This window comes from Botryllus schlosseri, chromosome 6 (genome assembly GCF_051294905.1).
Source record: "Botryllus schlosseri isolate E-star chromosome 6, Bs_hap1, whole genome shotgun sequence".
Taxonomy (NCBI): Eukaryota; Metazoa; Chordata; class Ascidiacea; order Stolidobranchia; family Styelidae; genus Botryllus; species Botryllus schlosseri.
In genome coordinates, this window is record NC_137241.1 from 22,751,483 (window position 1) to 22,767,136 (window position 15,654).

Consider the following 15,654-nt stretch of genomic DNA (forward strand, 5'->3'; position numbering starts at 1 on the left):
ATTTTTGTTATGCTGCCAGCACCATGCATGGAGTGGCCCGCAGTTGAAATGCAATAAATTTGAGTCAAAGATCTTATAATGGAGTGAAAATTACAATTTACCAAAAGGTTCACAGTGCAGAACCTACCAAGGTTCTGTTGTGAACGCGAACCTCTAAATTTCCGAGGTTCACACACAGAACGCGAACGTGAACCTCACGTTCACACCATCCCTAGTTGCCAATCGTTGCCATACGTCCGGAATTTCCGGGACATGTCCGGAATTTCACTGTTCGAACTAGCGTCCGGGAGGAATTTTTAAAATATGCCAAATGTCTGGAATTTTGAAGACTTGACGTAGGCTCATAATATTTCCATAAATTAACATAAAAACATTATTTTTGGGAATATCTATGCTGATGCATGATATTTGTCTTCGTGCTGCGCGCGATTTACTATCGCATTTATTGATTTTAATATGGAGACTGCCACCCTCGCAAAAAGTGTAATAAAATATAAATAAAAACAACCTTCATTTACTGGAATAAGCTTATTTGTAAGCGTGATTATAGGTATTAATGTACCGCTTTATTCAAAGATATATAGTGGTTCCGAACGTGGCGGTCGTTTGCCATTATTTTGGGTTTCGCGAATATGTTGAACGTAATCAGCCTCCAAAAGAGCTCGTGAGTAAGTTGCTGAGCAAAGGTGCTGACTTTTTTTAATAATCAGCTCGTTAAATTACGATCAAGGCCACTGAACATTTTCAAATTGGAGATGGAGTCGTGACCATAAAAGGTTGAAAACCATTGGATGTGGGGTGTTTACAAAGCTCCGTGGTGCGAACCGGCATAAGGCTGATAAACAATCTTATCGGTGCGACATGAACATGACTTAGCAATATATACAATTACACTCCCTGTATTTTCGAACTCATCATCCTCCACCAGCTCTACCGCTAACTCAGATCATATGGGCGGAGAGTAGTAACTATATAGTAATATATGGAACAACCAATATTATTGACAGACTTCATTCAAAAAATTGAACGACCTGATGCATATAGAAACCAGATTCATATAGCAAGTCCTCCTTCCCCGGAGTTGCATCGATAACATATGGTGGGCTCGAAATCATTGTTCATTTGGGCGGGAAGGGGCTGAAAAATATAGTTTCGGTTCCGGTTACACAACACACAGCCACACACTCCTGAACCGGATCGTGACCACCTCTGGTCTATGAGCAAAGCTTTGCTAGCGTGACGTCAAAACTCCTTTTGAAATCCTCTAGTGGGCGCTACAGAGTGTCCGGAATTTGAGTCACAGAAATATGGTAACCCTATGATTGAATCGTACGCCAGCTGGATTTTTACATCAATAAACGGTATCACTCTCACTAATTGGTTGGATATGCATCATTCGCTGACTACATGTAGTGTATTCACAAACGGAAAGCTGGATATTTCGAGCAAGCTTTTGTAACCGACAAGTAAAATTGTCAAGGTACATGCTCGTTTAGTGTTGATTGTAGGGATGGTGTGAACCTCTGAAAGGTTCAGGTTCGTGTGAACGCGAACCTTTTTGAAAGGTTCTGTGTGAATGCGAACGTGAACCTCATGACGTCACGTGACGTCATATTGATACTTTCAACCCTATATTTCGATGAAGTGATAGCCTATATTAATGTACTTGTACACGATACCTAGCGAGGAATCGGGCCACATAAATTCCACCATGCTGAAGTACATATTGACGTTTTAAACGTCGCTAAATGTATCATCTGAGACAATCAAATGATCCCATGAAATCATTATCTTCCGTCGCTTTGCCAACAATTTCGACGAGGACTTGCCAGGGAATATAAGCTTACGCCCTAACTGTCTAGCCCAGACGGGACAGTGTATTCGGCGTCTGGGTATTGCTACATGGATATTGAGCAGAGTGCAAACGGGTTACTATACTTACTACCGATATTGCCCCATTAACAAGTTATACAGGTGTAGCCAACACCCCAATCGCATGGATTTGACTTTTATGATAAGTAAACTTATGAAGTCAAGATTGACCCCGTACGCCTGCTAGATTTTTACATCAGAAAACGCGATATCAATCTCATTGATTGGTTGAATAAGCATCATTCGCTGACTACATGTAGTGTATTTCGCTCATGATGCTGTGTGATTGCAGGTCACAAGCTCACGCAGCAGAGAGTAATTAATGAATATTCACAAACGGAAAGCTGGATATTTCGAGAAAACTTTTGAGATTGTCAAGGTGTATGCTCGCTTCTAAGTGTTGATTGTTTATGCTGCCAGCACCATGCATATAAAGTGGCCCGCAGTTGAATTGCAATCAACTTGAACCAAAGATGTTATAATAGGCTTACCATACGTCCTCTTTTAAGAGGATTTGTCCTCTTTTTTGACTTTTTTGAAAGTGTCCTCGGAGGACGGCCTTTTGTCCTCTTTTTTGAGATTTTGTCCTCTTTTTTGAAAATTTAGGTCAGATTTAGAGCAAATTGCGAGTGATATGCCGTAAATTGGTACAGAAGTGACGCTCCGGAGGGTATTTCGGAGCGAAAAACGCTATATTGAGCTCCGAGCGGAAAGATGACCTTTTTTTTTTAGTGCAATGTGGAGAAAAAAACGGTATTCTCAAATTTCTGAAAAAGTGTCCTCTTTTTAGATTTCCAAAATATGGTAAGCCTATGTTATAATGACGTGAAAATTGTAATATATGAAAAAGGTTCACACTGCAGAACCTACCAAGGTTCTGTTGTGAACGCGAACCTCAAAATTTCCGAGGTTCACACACAGAACGCGAACGTGAACCTCACGTTCACATGATTGTTTATGATGCCAGCGCCATGCATAGTGTGGTTCGCAGTTGAAATGCAAATAAATGAGAACCGAAGATGTTATAATGAAGTGAAAATTGTAATATATGAAAAAGGTTCACAGGGCAGAACCTACCAAGGTTCTGTTGTGAACGCGAACCTAAAAAAATCCCAGGTTCACACACAGAACGCGAACGTAAACCTCACGTTCACACCATCCCTAATACGCACCCTTAAAATGGCATGCAAGTTCTGAGAAAAAGCATGTAGGCCTACCCATGTATAGTAGGGCTCTTCAAAAATGACTTTTTTTCTCAGATCGTACTGGCTACTTGATAAAATTGTTAGGTTACCTAATTTAAGCCTACACACAAAATTTGGTTCAATTCCAGCCAGTAACCGCTTTGCTACAGGAGAAGAAAGTTTCTATTTATTATACAAACATAAATAATAAAAAATTTGAAAATTTTCTCTTCACCCCATGTAAGTGTTGGGCTGTCTATAGAAACGATGCTCACCAAATTTGGTTCAATTCCAACCAGTGGAAGCGGAGTTATTGCCGTCGAAAAATTTGGATTTGAATAAAAGAGTATTTACGGTGACCGATTCTTTGTTTATTTATTATAGTTGTGCTCACCGTAAATACTATTTTATTTAAATCCAAATTTTTCGACGGCAATAACTCCGCTTCCACTGGTTGGAATTGAACCAAATTTGGTGAACATCGTTTCTATAGACAGCCCAACACTTACATGGGGTGAACAGAAAATTTTCAAATTTTTTATTATTTATTTTTATATAATAAATAGAAACTTTCTTCTCCTGTAGCAAAGCGGTTACTGGCTGGAATTGAACCAAATTTTGTGTGTAGGCTTAAATTAGGTAACCTAACAATTTTATCAAGTAGCCAGTACGATTTGAGAAAAAAAGTCATTTTTGAAGAGCCCTAATGTATAGTAGCTTACGCCCCCTGCATTCGCAGTGCACGAATAGCTGTGTTTTAGCGTATACAATGTCGTTTTGTTTTGCGATGACAATGTTCAACAATCATGACATAATCATCGCTAATCATTATGCAATTAACGGCATCGTGTCATAACCGTAGTAAATAGCAGCCAAAGCCTGCGAGGCTGACGACGCGATAGTTTAGGTCAGCGACACGACATCTTGCGCACGAAGCCTATTACAGATGCGATTGCTCAGGCCAACGGTTATGTCGTGCGCACCAGGTCTGTTGGAGATGCGACTTATAACGCAAGCGATTATATTTTGCGCACATGGCCTGTAGTATATGCGATTGTAAGGTCTGTCGTTCACGCTCGTGCGCAGTGACCTAATTTCGCTCGCGTTACACTGATAATACGAATTATTGGGCGCGATGGCTGAAAGTGATGCGCAATTGGAAACAAACATGAAGAAAGACTGTGTGATTTCAAGTTTTTTATTGAGGGATATTTTTTTCAAGGCTTGTTGAGCCCATGTATAATACGCACCCCCTTATTTTAGGGGAAAAAATTGGTAAAATTTTGCGCATCGTACATGGAAATTTACGGTAAATCGGGAAATGCACCAATGCCGCCCAAATCGCTGTTCAAATCAGCAAGCAATTGCCGCGATGCGAGTTGGTGAACGCGAAGCAAGAAACTGCAAGAGACAATTACTGATTGGCTGCGCGATTTCGCGTTTGTAATCATCATTATTGTCTGCTTGAAGTATTCGAGACTTGTCGTGTGTTACTTGCAAGGTCAGGCGTTGTGAATTTCGTTACTCACACGGCGCATTGCGTGTGAATAACATTGATACAACTGCAGATTCTCAGTGACGTGAATTCTGATTTTTGTTCGATTCATTCCGTCGGACGGACTGGTAGCGCAGGCCGCAGTTACACTTTCGAATGATCGTACCGTTTTAAGATACCATTTAATAACTCGACTGCATGATTAGATATTAATGAGTGCAGCGCCGATATTAAAACGTCACGCGAATGGTGCCATAGGTGTATACTGTATATGTATACTGCATATTCACACCTGTATGTCAGGGGTGGTACACGGCTAGAAATGCACACTCTTTTCGCTAAGAGTGCGTGTGGTGATTCCCAGATCATCCCGTATATATTGTTACAGGTTCTGTTTTCGTGTAGGTCTACCACCCTTTCTGGCCCTTTGGGTGTGAATACACACTGTTTTCTCTAAGAATGAAGAAGCTCATAACATGTAAAACTAATGTCGTATAACGCACTGCTAGCAGTAATATCATCATCACTGCCAGCAATGGTGAATACGGCTCTCCCATTTGTATTGTAACGGCTAGCAATAACTGCAGAGTTAGTCCAGGAAAATGCCGTCAGAGTTGGATCAATTACTTCAATTCAGCTTAATTACAATTACAATTACTCCCTTACATGCTTCAATTACATTACAATTACAATTAGCCAATGCTAAAAATATCAAATTACAATTACAATTTCTGTTAGACATGTATTAATTACAATTACAATTACTGTTAAACGTCTAATTCAGAGGTGGGCAACATTTTTGCTAATCAGGGCCGCATCTTGATTACTTATGTAGCTTACGGCCGCATTCCTGTTCATAGCCGCAATGAACAAACTGGACTCAAAATATGTTAAACTGTCCAATGTCCATGACCATTTCCAGTGAACTCCGGACTATTCTACTTTTCATATCGGCCTATTATACGCACCGAAATCGCGAGTGGAATGTTCTGACTAGTTGTTGGGACCGGGTATGGTCGTGCGGAGCGCGAGCATTTTTCAGATTCCGTCACTGGGTGGATACCGTCGCCGGCAGAGTTGATAGGGGGGGGGGTGATTTCGACAATTTAGGGCAAGTTATAAATGATAAATGCATCTTCGGGTGGGCCAATTGTTAGTAGTCACTTTGCAGCATGCTGTTGTTTCTTGACCCTACATCAGAATTGTCGGTATAGTGCAGTGATTCTCAAATTTTTCAGACATGACCCCCTTTATGCTAGTGAAAAATTTCGCGCCACCCTCCTCGTCATATGCCAAAATGCAACCAGAATACTAGCAATCCCAATGGATAGCTTGATGGCAAGGAAGGTTACGACTGTCGACGAGAGAATTTTTAAATATAAAATTAGGACTATATACGGAGCAAGACCTTTGAATCGGAGGTAAATCGAGCGAAGCGCGCCCAAAAATTTCTGTTGACTGCTTCTTCGTATCCCCTGTAGATGCTTCCGCGGATGCTTCCGCGAACCCACGGGGGCGCTCCCCTCAGTTTGAGAACCACTGGTATAGTGGAAACATATTGGAATCGCCCAAACGTACCAAAAACAAACTTCTCTCGCAACGAGCACATGATTCCCATTCCGGCTCAGATTGCAAAAAGCGTTAGGCTACTATGTATTAAAATTGCAAAATGAAGACGCATTGAATCGCGCGAAGATAATTTCAAGAATAATTGAAATCTCTCAAAAATTCGAGAGTGCATTTTTAGTTTCAATTTACATATCGAAAGGCGCCAACACATGTTAATTGAATTAGGTATCGACGGCCGCAATATTCCCTTCTAAGGCCGCAGGCTGCCCACCCCTGAGTTATTGATTCGGTAGAGAGGTGCTCTTTGACAACCGTAGCGACGTCATTAGCAACAATCTTAAGCTATATTCATGTTTCATTCATGATACGCAGAATACCCTTTAATTAAAAAAACTCGAACGATTTCGAACTATGCCTAATCATGAGTTACTGAAAAATACAAACACAGAAAAAACTTTTGGTTGTTATAATAATCGCTCGTGATAACTACGACTTACAAAATTCTGGTTCGCATTTACATTTTCACTTGCTCAAAAACTGTTAGAACATTAGGGTGCAAAAAGTTTCCGGCCCTAATATATTTGGCTAAGATTGGAGGTAAGATTGGGCTAACATCTCAAGAAATGCGTGATCAAATTTGATGAAGCCTTGGTTGAAAACATGAATTTATTTTTACAATTGTTACAGCAAGCCTCAGTATTGGTTAGCTATTTAAAAAAAACTATGACCATGGTGTAGGAAATGGTTCAGCACAGGTTTCAGAAGAGTTTATTTGCTGTTCATCCATATCTAAATATTAAGATTTAGTTTATAGCCCAGCGGTTCTCAAACTTTTTTAGACACGCACCCCCCCCCCCTTATGGCAGTGAAATGTTTCGTGCCCGCTTATCGTGATATCATATACAATAAAACCAGAAATCCTAACAGATAGTCTGATGGTATGGATTGTTATGACTGCTGATGAGAGAATTCTACTATGAAAATAGGACGATACTCAGAGCAATAGCTATGAAATGGAGGTAAATCGCGTCAAGCGCGGAAATATTTTTCAGTTTACCGGAGCTTCGCGCTCCCCTTCAGATGCTTTCACGCCTCCCAAGGGGGCGCATCCACCAGTTTGAGAACCACTGGTTTAGCCTATATTGCAATTCACTAAGTTATCTGTTGCTACTGCTGAAGTATGGAAGGCAGTTTAGCATGGCTGAATTACCTAGTTAACGAGGCACGCATAGAACACCCATGTAAATAGGCTAATTATTTTATGTTGTGATTGTCGAGTCTATATAACAATGTAATTGGGCAAATTTTTTGTTGAATTACACAAAATAGAAAAGATTCAATTACAATTACATGAAAAAATGTAATTATTACATTCAGCCCAATTACTAATTACAATTGATCCAACTCTGATGTTGGTGCGAGACAAAGTTATTGTAAAAGCTAAGATTAGTGCTGCATCGTAATCGTAAGTCAAACAAGTATTTACAAAAGCCTCGCAACGAAAAAAGTTAGTGAGTCACTGTACTTGAATTTCCAATAATATTAGTTTGAATTATTCACGGCAGAAAAAATAGCAAATGGGCTATTCACGGTTTTCACCCGCACCACGTCTGTCTGTCATCCGCACATGTGCGTACCGAAACCACCCCACAGTTCGAAAAGCACTGATGAATACCATAATCGAGCGATTTTCATCCGCTTTAGAGACACATTTTACAATATTGAACAGCTCGAATGCCCTAGCGGCCATGAGGGGTATTCTTAGCATTAATGCCAGACATAACAGCGACATTTATGGTGTTTCGATTTCTTGGAAACTCTATCCCTCTCCCTTACGGAGACATTCATTCGTCTGGTCCTTGTCTTGTCAGATATAATTTTGTTGTCAATGTATTTTGAGTCAAAATATTTGTACAACTCCACGACCCTACCTCAATATACAAAATCTGCAAACCACATGCTGAGTGATTACGACGCTGCAAGAAACTAAATGCTGGAATAATGGCTTCACCAGAAGCTTGTCCCTTGGCGAGAGATGCAATAAGCACAAAGTTGATTTTGACACGGGCAACCGAGAATTGCTGACACGATATTATTTACATAAAATGATGTTACACAGCGATAACAGTACCATTAAATAGCAGGACAGCCGCACAAAATTGACTTGATTCACAGCATTGGAACAAGGCAAATCTACGATCAGTTGAGATCATATACGCACTAACGAACATGTAGAGGACATTAATGTATAGTTATATACACTACAAATTTGAGAAACGATGATAGGTTCAAATAGTACAGCAAAAAGAGAACACGATATATGGTTTACCAAGTTGGACTGAATATATCCATTGCTGTCGTGGGATCGTAATTGCAAAATGCTATTATGTCTCTGTTGATAGTCCGTTTTTGCATAGGTTGAAACGATGCAATATGGTAGGAATATTCCAAGATTAGTCAAGAGCTACGTTCAGAAATGCATGAAGTCTTGCAAGTCTATATTATCAAACACCATTGTTTTGCGATACTGCTCGCTTATTGACCGGACCAGTTCAGTAAAGAAATGAGTTTCTTTCGGCCTTTCAGAATACCTCTCAAAGTGATCAAGGCTATGTTGGAGCTTCAGGGTTAAATCATCGTAATTGCTCTTCACAATTTCAAGGACTTCTTCTTCAGTCAGTGATGCCATGTTGTTGTCTTTCATATATTGTTCAATTTTTGGATTGAAGTGACGGACAATGGCAAGGACATTGACCATTGAACTTGCTAACCGAGACGACACATCTTTGTACTCGGGGTTGGCGTTGTGCCGCAGGACAAAATTTTCCAAACTATGAAATACCTGATGAAGCCTAATGATTTCATAGTATAACTCATCGTAACTTGTCGGTGTCGGTAAAAATGTATCGCCAAATGTGATGAACATATTAAAAATATTAATGACAAGGGTGAAGAGGGCAAAAATTCCTTTTTTCCACCTTCCGAAAATAGCGCTTTCATTCGACAAAATGAACTTGATCAAATTAATGAGCGCTGTCCATAATTCCCTCCAGTTATAACTGAGCCTGATTTGACATTTCTTTTCGTGGCACATCAACCGATGAATGATACCTAAACATCTCATATGCTGGCTGAACGGCAAATCCTTCATCATGTGACTTACAATGAACTCCACTGTCAAGTCCAGTAGCCAGCACGCCAAAGGTGCACCCGGTTTTTCCACAATGGCTTTCACTTTTCGGTGCCGCATGGGCATCTTATGAATGCACACTTGAAATGACATGTTTTCGTCATGTATGAACGAATTGGCAAACTGATCTTCCGTAATGCATGTTAATATGATGAAACAGAGCTTTGTGCTACTTATGTTTCGTTTCAGTTTCGTGTCCTGCATCACGACTGACGTGTATTGTAGGAAAGTTGACAGAACATTCCTTGTCGTCGAAGCATCAACAAACGATTCTGGAGTTGGGGTTGCTGGCTGGCTGGGAACCGATTCATCATCAGTACCACCGGGAGTATGAGGCGGAGTTCCTACCAAGGTAGCATCGGTGTGCGAATGTGTGAGCACTGATATAAAATTCCGATTCAAATGAATTGCTTCATAGAGGGCCAGCAAAATGGCTTCATTCGACTTGATCATTTGTTTCTGCTCATCCGAATCACCGATGAACATGCTTCCAACCATGTTTGTAATTGTTGAAAACAAACCGCTGCTTTTAGACTCCTCTTGCTTTGATACAAATTGCTTATTGAAACTCGCAAAAGCAGAGGAGATCACAGAGCCCAAGCAGCTCAATGCAAGCTCATCATCAAGCACGGAAAGCCTCATAACGAATGGATTCACGCCCTCATATTTACGGTAGTTCACCATCAAGGCCAGAAGTAGCACTGTATCATTTCCAAGCCTGCTCCGAGCCACAGGATCAGTGAGCAACTCGAGCAGAGTATCATACAATTCTTCGTTTGTCATCAAATACTCAACAAATGTGTTCTGACTGATGTTATCAGTACCAGTCGCAATTACCAATAGCAACTGAAGTATCACAGCTTTTATCGTTGTATTGTAATGATCGTTGGTAAGTCCAGCGGTGAGGCATCGCAACAATACTTGCATGCTGGTTTCAGCCATGTCAAACCCAACAAGGAGATTGATTTTGTCAAAGCCATGGTCGCCCACTTCTACAGAGTGAATTCCACGAAACAGGCATGACATTGTTTGGAGTGCGTTGATAACACGGACTGGTTGATCACACTGAATGTACTCCAGGCATTTCTCAAATAGAAAGTTCAGACGATCTTTCATCTGGATCAGATCTTTGGCAACGAATGATTCGAATTTTTTTTCTATGTAGTCTGGGTGAGCTTTCAGTAGGAAAAACTCTTCCCAGAATGTGGGAGTATCGAAGGAATCATCGCCATGAGATTTGAACAAAATGTCATAATGCAGGATTATTTTTTCCTTCAGCGGCTTTTTGCCTTCGTTTCCTCTTCGTAGCATTATAAGTACTGCCAGTCATGTATCACCAGTGATAATAATATTCAATTAAAACAGAATATGCCAGCTGGGCTACTATCTTTTATATGGAATACTAATGGCATAAAACAGAAGAAAATATATGACTGTGAAGCCAAGTAACTCATAAGGTACGATCAATACATTAACCATAGAATGCTGTGTTGAAGTGCTGTCAATATTGATATCAGGATAGCAAGTCAAGAATCTGCCTTGGCCCTTGTCCACGAAACCGAAGCGAGTAGCAACAATTCTAGGTTTGGTTTGGCCTGGCCTACGCCATCTATTTACAATTGAATTTGGGAAGATTGGAAGAACGCCATGGGACACCCTAGCGTCCCTAGGGACCCTACGGGAATCTCGATACGTTTTGCCTGATATATCAGGTGAGCAGTAATGATTCTCCAAGTTGAAGTAATTTAATAATAAAAAATGAAACGTAGTGTGAGCACAGGACACCAATTCCATACAGGCCTAGGGATACAGTACCACATTACTGTTTTACTCTCTCTCTTTAGTCAGGCCGTCAATGGGGCAACTCCGATCTGCAGGCCAGCCGTATAATGAAGAACGGTCCTGGCCCCTATGGGTGCTTCTGTAAGTGCCAGCTTTCAAGTCTGTGATCAATGAATTACGCCCACCAGAGATGCCACTGAAATATTTTGGAAAAACCCAGATTTGGACGTTAAAAAAACCCAGATCCTATATTTCACTCAAATTTTTATGATATAGCTGTAAAACAGTGACTGAGAGTCCTCAATGACAGTTATACGGACATAGAAGAAGTTTTAGCCATTGAAATATCAACGGTTCATTTTCATACCATACATGTTGCTCAGTTAAATGAGCAAATCCCTCGAAATGTGATGTGTTCCTCTCGACACATTGCTACCAGGCATTCGGTATGGGGGGGGGGGGGGTCAATACGTAGTGTATTATATATTCGTAATGTTAATAACAATCCTAATCCCCATCTATCGTGAGAATGATTTTAGAGTAGTTCCAGTGACTGCGAGCTGACCAGATAGATTGAAAATAGCTTTCAGTTCATTAAACCTGGGACAAACACTTTTATCTGGGATGTTTAATCGAAAAAGAAACTGCCAAATCATGAAATTAAGAGTACATTTGAATTTAACAAACCCCTCTCCCTCTGAATAACTGGCCCGGGTGCCCAAACTGTCTCTCTTTGAGTGTCCCTGTTGAAAGTGAATATACTCTGATGTCAACATGGTAAATTAGTTAGATCAACATTTGGTCTTTTCATGAGCATTAATTGCATACTTTACAGCAGTTACATGCTCTTTACTGACACACAACGAATTTGTTGCAGCGCTGGCATTCAAGTCCTAGATCATTTTGAATTGTCAAACAACTGCTCCAGAGTTGCCCTGTGAACATGACTTTCTGCGACCTATTTTCAGTAATCAATGAAGCTCTATCGCATCAAGCCCAAGACCTCTCATTTTATTGGTAAACGGGTCTCTTTAGACTCTGCTGTTTCAATCACATTGGAATCCGTCGACATTATAAGATCTTACTAATCTAATAATCAATTTTGCGCCGTAAAATTGACCTGACAAACATGATGTAGAAAAAAACCCAGATTTCCAGCACAAAAACCCAGAAACCCAGGTGATGCTCGAAAAACCCAGATCTGGGTGGAAAAACCCAGGAGTGGCATCTCTGACGCCCACCACTTTGATTTGCCTTCAGTAGAAATAAATAAATGAATCACCTCATAAAAAATAGGCTGACAATGTCTCGGAGGTTAGTTAACTATAATTTTCTGTAAAACCAATAGCCACAAAAAGACTAAAAGGTTCTCGCCTTCCGTGACTAAGGTGACTTGACACCTGATTTCGCCGCTTGCTTTTTATATTATCTTCTTTTACTTTTCCTTCAGTGTGCATGCCTCCTCTTTACATCGCCCAGAAGACTGTTCCAAGTCGTTTCGACACCTTCCTATCGTTTCACTGTATCACAATTTTGTGACGTATTGAACTGTTAAAAATTGCTAATAAACTGAACGGAGGATCCTAGCTAACTTACCAAAGCTCTCCGACTACTCCTTACGACGAACTCTAAACGGCGGACTGCGGAACGGCGGACGCGGATAAGATTCGGATTTTGTTTCGAATATTTTCAGATAGTTGTAACTTTTGATTCTTATGTTCTGGATATTTCTGCCCAGATGCGACTATTGATTTCCATTCAAAAGAATACATTGCCAGCTTGACAACCAAACACGTACGTGCAGCCAAGGTTCCCATACGTCCATACGTTTTTTTAGTCATCTCCACAAATTTTCCAGCAAAAATGGCAAAATCGTCTGTTTTCAATCTTGATCAACTGACTTTTCTGATTCGGTAAAATGTCTTCATTTCCAGTTTCCAAAATATGGCAACCCTACATAGGGTTACCATGCGTCCTCTTTTAATAGGATTTGTCCTCTTTTTTGACTTGTATGAAAGTGTCCTCGGAGGACGCCCAAATGTCCTCTTTTGTGATATTGGAGAGAGAGAGAGAGAATCTTTATTCGTATACATTACATATCAACATAACACTACAAAAATGTAACAGTGAAATGCGACATGCAAGGTAGACGGGAGGCTCGATATGACATAGTCTTCAGAGCCGAGCCACCCGGGACAGGAGCAATTTTCACAGTCGATAACTAATGAAAAAAAAAAATTAAAATAAACCAACGAACGATAGGAAAAATAAGACACAGTATCATGGACCAATTTGAAATACAACACAAATACAATTTAGCGGTAGTTAGAGATAAGAGAATGAAAACATTGTTTTTTAAAAGCACAAGAGTCTAATTGCGGAGATTAGGTGGCAGCTTATTCCTAACATTGACACCAATAAAACTGATTGAATTTTGTACTAGACTGGTAGAGTGATTGAGAGCTGGAAAGCTGACCTTCTTTAGTCAACTGATAATGTGAAAGAAAACCCGTAATTCGTGGTATGAGCCGAAAAGTTGACCATTTTTTTAGGATTTTCCTCCGGTATTGCAAGTCTGGAATTTTTTTAAAAGTGTCATATTTTCAGATTTCCAAAATATGGTAACCCTAATGTACCAATGTACCATATCAATGTGTTTCAACTTTTCGGGACTTTGTATTCGATCCTCTATTTGCCTGCGTAGCATATAGCTATACAGTTGCCCACGTATTTTATTAGCAGTTCTACGTGTGCGTGAGTGATACAACGCCTTTTTGAATGCATAGTCAACTTTATATTCGTCATTTGATTCAAGATAAATGGCCAATTAATCTGTCTTTCCCACAGTTTGCTAAATCCTAAATGTATTGACTTTGCATAATCACTAATACTTTAAAAATTGAATTTCACTTGAATTGTGTCTTTGACTCGTGACTTGACTTGACTTGACTCGACTTGAATCACCCCACAAAAACGAGTGACTTGCCCTTGACTTGACTCGAGTCACCTTAGAAAAGCGATTGACTTGACTTGACTTGAGTCAAAATATGCAATGACTCGTGAGTCGTGAGAGTCGTGACTCGATGGTAGTGACTTGATCCCAATAGTGACGTAGAGTGAATACCTTGTGAACACCTCGTTTCGACACCTTCCTATCTATCATTGTATCGCAGTCTTATTGCAGTGTGTTGAAATGATGAAAATAGGTAACAGGAAATTGAAGTGAATGTGGCAGGACCGGTAGTAGGATACTCTAAAGTTGTTCTGTCAAAGTACAAACAATTCTAACCTAATTCCAGAGGTGGTCAGTATAACGTAGTACTTCTACTTTTTAGAAGTACTCAAGTAGTTTTCCTCTACTTCTGGTACTTACTCAAGTAGATCCGATTTTCCCTACTTATATTCCCACTTCGTAATATTTTGTGATCTACTTACTTACTTTTCGCTATTTTGAGTTTGTCAAGTAGAAGTAGTTTAATCACCCAATACGAAAGATAGCCTGAGGAATTTCGGGGCTGTTTTCACGGAGTACCAACATTTAATATTCATTAAAAAAAAACAATTAAAGCCCAGAAATTTTGTTGCGCTTCGCACACAGTAGTTGTATGGAGTGGCAAATATGTTTTCATGAAAGTATCAGTGAATATTATTTAGGTACCGGATTGCTTGATTCCGCTCACACCGCATTGTCACCCGTCTCAAATATTTCATCACAGTTTTAGAGATCCTGGCTCTCTCTCGTATCTGTATATCACGTGATTTATGTCTTTCTTCTCGTACCACGTGACTGACCATTTATCAGCCCACGCATTTCATTTACAAACCAGACTCATCTGCGATATCCTACTGTATATTCCATGCATATCCGACCAATATATCTATCTGAGGCAAACTGTCGTTGCATTCACGTTGAAGTTGTCAGATCAAGGACTTAACGCAGGAACGTGCGTCTTACTACCCACGAGCTAAGTATTATATACCCAGCCACACATTACGTGGGACTCAGGTTACAACTCTAGCAGGTTATCAGACGACATACCCCCTACACAGTAAATATGACCCACAATAAGATTTGAAGCTATCGTTTCGCAATCTAGCAATTACCTATCATATCGTACTCTAGCAGCCCATGACGTGTCCAGCTAATCAGGAAAATGCGTTTTTTTAAAACGTTTTAGCAGATCACCTTTCGAGATGCTTTGACGACGGAGATGCGATACGACCGTATAAGATCACCTAGTAAGCACCCCAATATTCTTTCTCCTTCATGCTAAGTGCCTATAGTAGGATAGCTTCGGATACCAGTTTTCAAGTCTTTGGTCTGGCCCAGCCGGGGATCGAGCCCATGACCCACCGATCGACAAACCGGACGCATCACTATCTCACTCGCTGAAGTAACACGCTCCTTAGGGTTTGTTTTGATCTGTCAATCAACGGTCTCCATTCATCTGCATGCTGGTTGTCTATAATAGACGTTGCAAAACAAGGCCTTTATTAAATCATGGCAATAAACCAAATATCATGCATGAGTAGTTATATAGATCGCTCGCACATCGCCATTG

At 40.3% G+C, this 15,654-nt stretch overlaps 1 protein-coding gene and 1 long non-coding RNA gene across 2 annotated transcripts in view; one reads left to right on the forward strand and one right to left on the reverse strand.

Annotated features, from left to right (window-relative positions):
- Positions 1–14,984, forward strand: part of LOC145441597 (uncharacterized) — a 209,639-nt gene extending 194,655 nt beyond the window's left edge. Inside the window, exon 2 of the long non-coding RNA XR_013915866.1 lies at positions 14,809–14,984. This is a non-coding gene — a long non-coding RNA (uncharacterized LOC145441597). The remainder of the gene's footprint in view (positions 1–14,808) is intronic.
- LOC145441564 (armadillo-like helical domain-containing protein 3) lies at positions 8,173–10,736 on the reverse strand. The gene has a single exon (XM_080319462.1). It carries the CDS (start codon positions 10,619–10,621, stop codon positions 8,591–8,593), a length of 2,031 nt encoding a protein of 676 aa, XP_080175588.1. The 5' UTR covers positions 10,622–10,736; the 3' UTR covers positions 8,173–8,590.
- Positions 14,985–15,654: the final 670 nt, after the last annotated feature.

Bases quoted from the DNA above. Each gene is read 5' to 3' on its own strand.
- LOC145441564 (XM_080319462.1), bottom strand. From the start codon at position 10,621: ATGCTACGAAGAGGAAACGAAGGCAAAAAGCCGCTGAAGGAAAAAATA.